At 35.6% G+C, this 8,631-nt stretch overlaps 1 protein-coding gene across 2 annotated transcripts in view; it reads right to left on the bottom strand.

Moving 5' to 3' along the window:
* Positions 1-335: 335 nt before the first annotated feature.
* Positions 336-8,631, bottom strand: part of GKAP1 (G kinase anchoring protein 1) — a 66,124-nt gene continuing 57,828 nt past the window's right edge. For both annotated transcript variants that reach the window (XM_063455000.1, XM_063454999.1), the window contains 6 exons: positions 7,525-7,677; positions 5,786-5,887; positions 5,029-5,092; positions 4,871-4,941; positions 4,067-4,144; positions 336-524 (listed from right to left, as the gene is read on the bottom strand). In XM_063455000.1, the coding sequence (XP_063311070.1) occupies positions 477-524; positions 4,067-4,144; positions 4,871-4,941; positions 5,029-5,092; positions 5,786-5,887; positions 7,525-7,677 (516 nt within the window). In that variant the 3' untranslated portion in view covers positions 336-476. The remainder of the gene's footprint in view (positions 525-4,066; positions 4,145-4,870; positions 4,942-5,028; positions 5,093-5,785; positions 5,888-7,524; positions 7,678-8,631) is intronic.

Here is an 8,631-nt window from a genome sequence, read left to right as displayed (position 1 = left end):
TTTAATTGAGATGTTGGGTGGGAGTAGATATTCAAAATTAAAAACATAAAAAAAAGCCTTGATGAAGAGGCAACACATATACCAAGGCAATTCATTTCATGATTTAATTTGTATTATGTTCCTTTATTTAAAATATTTATAAAGGTTACGGACTGTAATTATTGTGCAAAAACCATTATTTGAGCTTCACGGATATCAAACATGAATGACATGTCATGATTTTGTTCTGCAGTGCCTCTGTAGCAATAATTAATGTTTAGCATATAAAGTAAAATAAAATAAGCTATAAATGGCTTTCACGTTTACTTTAAACTGTAGGGAATAAAAAACACGTATGCAAATGGAAGAATATGTTTTATTTAACATGAAAAACTAACAAAGTATGGCATTTCAACAGCAGTACTTAAACTCTGCAGAAAAGTTAGCGCTTTTAGAAAATGCTCCTTTAGCTCTTCAGGCAACTTGGAAGTTCAAGATCACCTGCCATGATCAGATTCAGAACACCTTTTACCTTTTTTACCACCCTAAGAATAATAAAAAAAAATAAAAAAAAATTAATAAGGTTCTAGACTTTACATTGCAGATCTCTCAATTGCATTTTTTATTTATTTATATTTTTATTGATTTTTACATAAGCAGAAACATAGATACATTATATTACAATAAGTAACATTTAAATACGTACAAACTAACAATACAGACTTATATCGTTTGAGTTTAAACACCTTATATTACAATAAATAACAATTACACACAGACTAACTACAGACTGAGTTTCTCTACCTCAAAGTGAAATGGTGTTAAAAAAAAAACTTATTTTGTCATTAACTTATTACTACCATAAAATCGAGAATAGTATAATAGGTAGTGACCCTCATAATTTGATGATTAATTAAGTAAGCTGATATTAATCCAATTTTACTCAAATACTAAGTGCAAATTACTCATTAACTTATTTCATGTAGTGTCTTAATTAATAAATATACCTACAATTCACAGAATAACGAAAACAGACAAAAACAAATTAAAAAAAAAATCGATTATATATAGATATAAGTAGGTTAGGGTATCGTGTGTGCCATAGGTACATTTTTGTAAGAATGGGCTCGCTGTGTCTGTTTTGATGTTGTTTAGTAAAGTTGGTTATGAGACACCATTTCAATTGTAAATTAATGACTTAAAGAACCACTATAGGCACCCAGACCACTTCAGCTCAATGAAGTGGTCTGGGTGCCAAGGTCCCTCTAGAGTTAACCCTGCCTGCCCTTCAGAGAAACTGCTATGTTTACATTAGGGTTAATCCAGCCTCTAGTAGCTGTCTCTTTGACAGCCGCTAGAGGCGCTTCTTACTGTGATTTTCTTGCCGCGCATGCGCATTCAGCCGATGACGTCCAAAGGAGGAGGAGAGTCCCCAGCGCCGAGGGAGTCTGGCGCTGGAGAAAGGTAAGTGTTTAACCCCTTCCTCCAACTTCAGCACAGCTGGAGGGGGCCATGAGGGTGGGGGCACCCTCAGAGCACTATAGTGGTCCTTTAATTTGTTTGAATGTATAATTCCCATATAGTTTGCCTATAATTCAATGCTCATGTTGTAGTATTTGTGCCATTTAACCCAAATTTTGTTATATTTCATAATGTTTCCATTATTAAAGTAACCTGCTTTTTCCATTTTTCCTTGGTGATTTATTTGGGTTGTAATTTCGATAAAGGTGGTTTTTTTTTCGCTCTTCCAATATCTTGCAATACAGATCTTTGTTGCCATCAAAATGTGAATTAGCAGAAATTTTTCAGAATTTAATGGACATTTAAGATTCATATGAAACAAACTTTTCAGGAGTCAATTGCAATACTTCTAATTTAAAATCTTTAAACTCTTTAATCCAATTCAATTTTGGACAGTCAGATATGTTTAATCGTTCCAAGATCTTTATTGCATCTCCAGCATTGATTGGAGTATTGAGCTTTAAATTTACATAATCTTATGGGAACTAAATACCACCTGTTAAGAATTTTCTAAAAATTTTCCAACATATTTGTACAATGTACCGATTTAATAAGATATCCAATGGATTCAATCCAGGTTTGATGAGAAAAATAAATATCAAGGTCCTCTCTTCCCATCTTAAAATAGTTTTAATTTTTTTCTACATGGGTAGATTTGTTAATAACCTGTCTAAGCTTAGAAGAATTGTGTCTATAGGGGAATGGTCCACTAGTTGAATTTTGTTTTATAAACTTAAGTATGTGAATTTTTCATTATCAGATAGACCGTATTTCTGTTGCATATCCAAATAGGTAATGGGAGATATATTGGAGCCCAATTGACCAATTTTAATTATGCCTTTTATTAGCCAGTTAGTTATGTCAAGATATTTTATAAATAATTGAACCACTTCAAATGAAGCTTTGCAAGAAATTTGATCTTGAGCAAAGAATAACTTCTTAATAGGATCAAAAGATTTGAGAAATGGTCGCATTATCAAACCTTAAATTCTTAAAATTTTTACTATTCAGCCCCCCCCCCCCAAAAAAGGATTCATATATTTTAACATTTTTCTTCTTGATCTGATACCACATTTTTTTTTCTTGAGAGTTTATGTTTCCCCATTCTATTATGAATCAGCTGAATATTGGGAAAGGACAGACCCTCCCTCACGCATGTGCGCTATCATTATCTATTGGGTTATTCTTGCTTTTTTTTTTCTCCGCCCATACAAAGGAATGAAATAGTTGGTCAAAAAGGTTCAATATTTTGTTAGGGACTTTTAATGGTATCGTGTGAAAGAGGTACTCTATTTTAGGTATAAGATAAGCATTTAATCTACCTACCTATCCAGGATATGATTGTGTTGCTTAATTTTTTTATTTGATCTTTTAAATACATAAGAAGTTTAAAGTAGTTTAAGTTTATTCATGTATTTATATCAACGTTAATTAGGGTTCCCAGGTATTGTATTGACTGAATATCCCAATTGCACCTATATGTTGTCTTAAGTAAATCTTCTTGGGTTTGGGAACGATTACAGTGTATTGAGTTTTTTTAAAATTAATTTTATAATTGGAGAAACTACTATATTCGTCTATACATTCTATAGCTGAAGGAATGGAGATCTCCAGGTGGGTAAAGATATGAATTATGTAATCCGCAAACAGTGTTAACATGAGGTCAGCATTATCATTTGCAGTATTTAAAATTAATTATATATTAAATAGAAATGTGTCAGTGTTATTTACTAAACTCCAAATTTTACCAAAATAAATTTGAATGTCAAAACAGATGCTAGAATAGATGTGACTATAACAGAGTTGGAGATCACCTCAATTTTGCCATTTCAATTTAATATACTACATTTGGCTAATAACTCTGTATGTGTTTGTAATCCGTTAAAGGACCACTATAGTGCCAGGAAAACATACTCGTTTTCCTGGCACTATAGTGCCCTGAGGGTGCCCCCACCCTCAGGGACCCCCTCCCGCCCGGCTCTGGGGAGAGGAAAGGGTTAAAACGTACCTTTATTCCAGCGTCGGGCGGGGAGCTCTCCTCCTCCTCCTCTCCGCCTCCGATCCTCCCTTTCGGCTGAATGCGCATGCGCAGCAAGAGCTGCGCGCGCATTCAGCCGGTCGCATAGGAAAGCATTTACAATGCTTTCCTATGGACACTTGCGTGCTCTCACTGTGATTTTCACAGTGAGAATCACGCAAGCCCCTCTAGCGGCTGTCAATGAGACAGCCACTAGAGGATTTAGAGGCTGGCTTAACCCTTATATAAACATAGCAGTTTATCTGAAACTGCTACGTTTATATAAAAAAGGGTTAAACCTAGCTGGACGTGGCACCCAGACCACTTCATTAAGCTGAAGTGGTCTGGGTGCCTAGAGTGGTCCTTTAATGATGACATGATATGCTTATGTTTGATTTAGCATTGCTTTGGTTTTGCTGTGCTGCACAATCAGAGCTGGATACACAATATGGTATCTAAATATTTTTTATTTCAAACCTCTCCAATGTTTTTTTTTTGTTTTGTTTTTTTACATATTCTACACATGAAAATAAAATGACTTAATTTTACCTGGTATTTTACTAGCTCTGCTTGTAAAACCTTCACTTTAGATCGTTCTTGTTCCAATGCAACATGCAGTGCTGTCACCTAGAATTGAATAACGGATTAGATTAAACTACTTTACTTTTTTTTTTTAGTTTCTTTGCATCAAATAATATATATGGCTTCAAATGTCAAAATAAAATTATGGGTAGCGGTTTTAAAGGGTACAGTGATTTGAAGTCGTCACTTCAAATCACTGCAGTGGTCATGGTGGTTGGAGTAACCCTCTAAATGATAGATTTGGATATTCATATATTTTCTCTCTACTATCAAATTACATTTTGTACAGTTGTATTACATTTGTAGGCTAAAAGAGCCCATGGTGTGTAAAGAAAACAACACGTACTGTATAAATTACATGCTTCTTTCTCCCTCCACTATATCTAGCCTGCCTAAAATTTAAGGCAGGCCAAGAATCTATTAGTGACAAATTCTTACTGCTTCTTGCAGTTGAATGCTTCTATCAATCTGGAAAGAAATGTATCTCTCACTATATGAGCAATGGGATCTTTCAACTTATGTTTTTATTTAATTTTTTAATTTTTTTTAGTGCAGCTAATCTAGATATGAACAGAATGATGCAAGCAGAGTTTAATGCACACACTAGAAACCTACCGAATATATTTTGTATTATTATTTTGTCAATTGCCATTTCAATCTATTTTCTAATACTCTGTCAAAAATATGGGTTACTTCCAACATGGAGTGTCTATTTAAATAATTAAACAGTACTATAGTCGTTTAATGAGAGAATGTCTAAACAATTCATACCTGGGAGGTCAATTCATTTTTAATAGAGAGCAATTCATCCACCTGCAGAAGTATTTCTGCTTTGTCTTTCACTGGAAATGAGAAACAAGAATTATTAATAGGATAGCATTTAAAGCACAGTGCAGAACGATAAGAAAAACACTTCTACATATACTCACTTTCACCTTCTTGCAACATTTTAAGAAGCTGTGCATTTCGTGCTTTCACTTCTTTGTATTTTACCTTTGAAGGTAGCAAATATGATAGAATGTTAAACAGGCTAATAAAAATAATCCACCCCCCCCCCCCCTCAACCTCCAAAAACAACACACACTTCAGAAGATATTCACACCCCTTAATGACAAAGAAAAAAAACAAACGAAAAAAAATGATTTTTGAAAACTGAAATATCATATTGACCTTAGTATTTAGACCCCTTGCCATGACACTTGAAATGTAGCTTCGGATCACCTTTTAGAATGTTTTACATTTTGATTGGAGTCCATCTGTTGCAAATTCAATTGTTTTGATATAATTCGTAAAGGTACACACCTATCTATACAAGGTCTCACAGCTGTGTATCCATATCATAGCAAAAACCAAGCCATGAGGTCAAAAGAACTGCATTCAGACACAGGATTCTATCAAGCCACAGATCTGGGAAAGGCTACAAAAACACATTTGTTGCACTGTGTTATTATTCCTGACACTATAGTGTTCCTTTAAGGCTCTGAATACTTTTACGTCAATGTGATATTTCAGTTTTGTTCTGTTTCATATACTTGCAGTGTGGTGTCATGGGATTTCAAGTATGCATTGATGTGAAAAAAAATTAAGCAATTGTAGCATAATGCTGTAACATTTTTTAAAAGAAAATTAATATTTTTTTTTCAAATGTCAGAATTTACAATATGTACAGATCGTGATTGCCATTACCTCCCACTGAGAAATAACAAGCCTTAGCTGCTGTATGTCTGTGTCTTTCTTCTCTATTTCAAGTTTTAGCAACTCTGTTTTTCCATCTTTGAGTACAGGTTCCTAAGTGAAGAAAAAAAGCAAAGAATAAAGGAAACATCAGCACATTTAATACAAAACGTTCGGAAAAACATTAAATTCTCAATGACTTTCATCCTCATAAATCCAAATGATTGACGGAGGTCTTGTGCAGGAAGAAAATGAATATAAAATCTAAAGCTTTCAAGATTGTTTATGTATATTAAAGGATTTTCTCTTGCCTCATTTTGTAACAGTGATATGCACACGTGTGCCTACTCTACAGTTCTTCCTAATTTCCAGAAGTATCTTCAGCAGGGTTTCATTTCCTCACACCAGTAGATTCTATTGAAGCATCATTTACTGGAGTGATTAATGCAAAATAAATAAATAAATAAATACAAAACAAAATAAGACCAATATACTCTGCTGCACCATGAATTATTTATTACTGGTGTTTATAAAGCGCTAACATAGTCTGCAGCGCTGTACAATTAGGGGAGAACGTACGATATACACAGACAAATACAAAAGGTAGAGAGGGCCCTGCCGGTAAGCAGAGATCTAGCCATTAAAGCTCTGTAAGCTTTAGCTAGATAGCCCGTGAGCTTACAATCTAAAGGGGCCTCGAGTGCGCTCATGCTTACTTAAGCATTTACAAATTGCCATATTTGTGTTTACCAAAACAAGTGAGTGTGTTTAAATCAGAATTTTGATAAAAATAACTCAACACCACCTCAAACACGAGAGCATGTCTTAAACTTGCTATAGTGAAGTAATGCATCATACAAACAATTATTGTGAAATAAAAATAAAACACCACTGCCATATTTAAAAAAAACTTTGGTGGTCCTTTAGTAGAGCTAGATTACTGTACTAGCCCTTTTAAAATAAAAACACAGTTTTTACACAACTTTTATCCAGCACTGGGCAATCTCACTGCTACAGTCTCTTCCCCACTTCTGAGATCTGTCTGGATGATATCTATCGGCAGAAGCATTGAGGACCTACTGAGCAAGGGCAGATGCTTCTCATAAGCATTCAAAGAGTTCTCCAGAATGCTGTGCGTGATTACACTAAGTGTGAAGACTTTAAATCTTTTTTTTTCCCACAGTGCCTGTAGTGGAGTGTTTATGGCAGAACTGGTGCTCAGAGTGTCCCCTTTAGAACAATAACAAACCACTGGAATTATTTCTCTAGTTGTTAACACACAATACTATGAAACGTTTGGATACCTTTGTATCCACAGAGAACACTACTCTCTCGTGGGTTTGAAAGAAGGTACAGTCTGAATAGTGACATTACAAGTTATTGCTCTAAGATAATCAAAGAGACTGTGTGCAATAATAGAGATATAGAACGTAACAAATGATCCTTCTATATTATTATTTGTATTATTTTAAACAAGTCTAACTTCACAGCATTATGCACTAATATGGTATATTTTAGTACAGCCAATGGCTGTCAGACAGATAGAGAAAGTATTAGGACGAACTGGAGGACGAAGAACAAGAATGCTATTTTTTTAGACATTAGCAGTAGTAGTATAGTGTGTGTTCATAATAGCCACAGCATTGCTACCAGGGGAAAATAATATTACAAGTCATTTAGCCCTACAGCAGATAGAGCATTGATCAGAACATCTGTAATTACTTTAGTAGTATAGATATGCAATAACATACCGCAATGTGTTCTGAAGAAATAGAGTTTCCAGCTGAATCGTGGAAGAAGTTTTGTTCTTTTCTTTTTTCCTTCAAAATTATTTTGCTCACATCTTCTTCCAACTTATTGAAAAATCCACGGTCTTGAGGTAACACAGGAGAAGATTTTGTATCCTGGAAAGAAAGGAACACTTTTATGGACTATAAATGACTAAATTAAATTTACACAAAATATATATATTTTTTTTTAAATCGGGGGTGGGCACGTATATATCTTGAGCTATTATTAAACAATACAATACAACTACCATACAGCACAACATGCATCATGACATGGCTTCCAATATCATTTCTATGCAGATGACACGCACATTTACCTGTCCTCTCCTGATCTCTCCCCGTCCCTCTTGACTAGTGTCTCTGACTGCCTCTCTGCTATTTCTAACTAGATGGCTGCCCACTTCCTTAAACTAAACTTGACCAAAACTGAAATGCTGGTCTTTCCTCCCTCAAGTGTTGTTACTCTTGTGTCTCCCTCCCTCCAAGTCAACGGTGCTACCATCAGCTCCACCACGCAGGCTCGCTGCCTAGGTGTTCTCTTTGACTCTGACCTCTCCTTCAAGCCTCATGTTCAATCTATCGCCAAATCCTGTCATTTCCATCTCAAAAACATTGTGCGCATCCGCCCCTACTTAACGCCAGATGTGACTAAGGTGTTGGTCCATTCCACTGTCCTCTCGCCTTGACTACTGTAATCCGCTTCTCAGTGGTCTTACGTGCTCCCAACTTGCGCCGTTACAGTTCATAATGAATGCGGCAGAGAGGCTCATCTTCCTGTCCGCCCGCACCTCCCATGCCTCACCCTTCTGTAAGTCCCTACATTGGCTTCCTATAAAATAGAGAGCTCAATTTAAAGTTCTGGTTCTTGCTTTCAAATCTCTACATAATGCTGCTCCCACCTATCTATCCTCCCTTATACACAAGTATGTCCCGTCTAGGCCCTTACGATCTGCTGAAGACTTACGTCTATCTTCTGTCCGTACTCCCACCTCTGATGCTCGCCTTCAAGATTTCTCGAGGGCTGCACCATTCCTGTGGAACTCGCTTCCCTCCTCCGTTAGATGCTCA

The sequence above is a fragment of the Pelobates fuscus genome, chromosome 5, assembly GCF_036172605.1.
Source record: "Pelobates fuscus isolate aPelFus1 chromosome 5, aPelFus1.pri, whole genome shotgun sequence".
NCBI lineage: Eukaryota > Metazoa > Chordata > Amphibia > Anura > Pelobatidae > Pelobates > Pelobates fuscus.
Note: the sequence above shows the minus strand (reverse complement) of the source record. Positions and strands in the feature narration are given on the sequence as shown.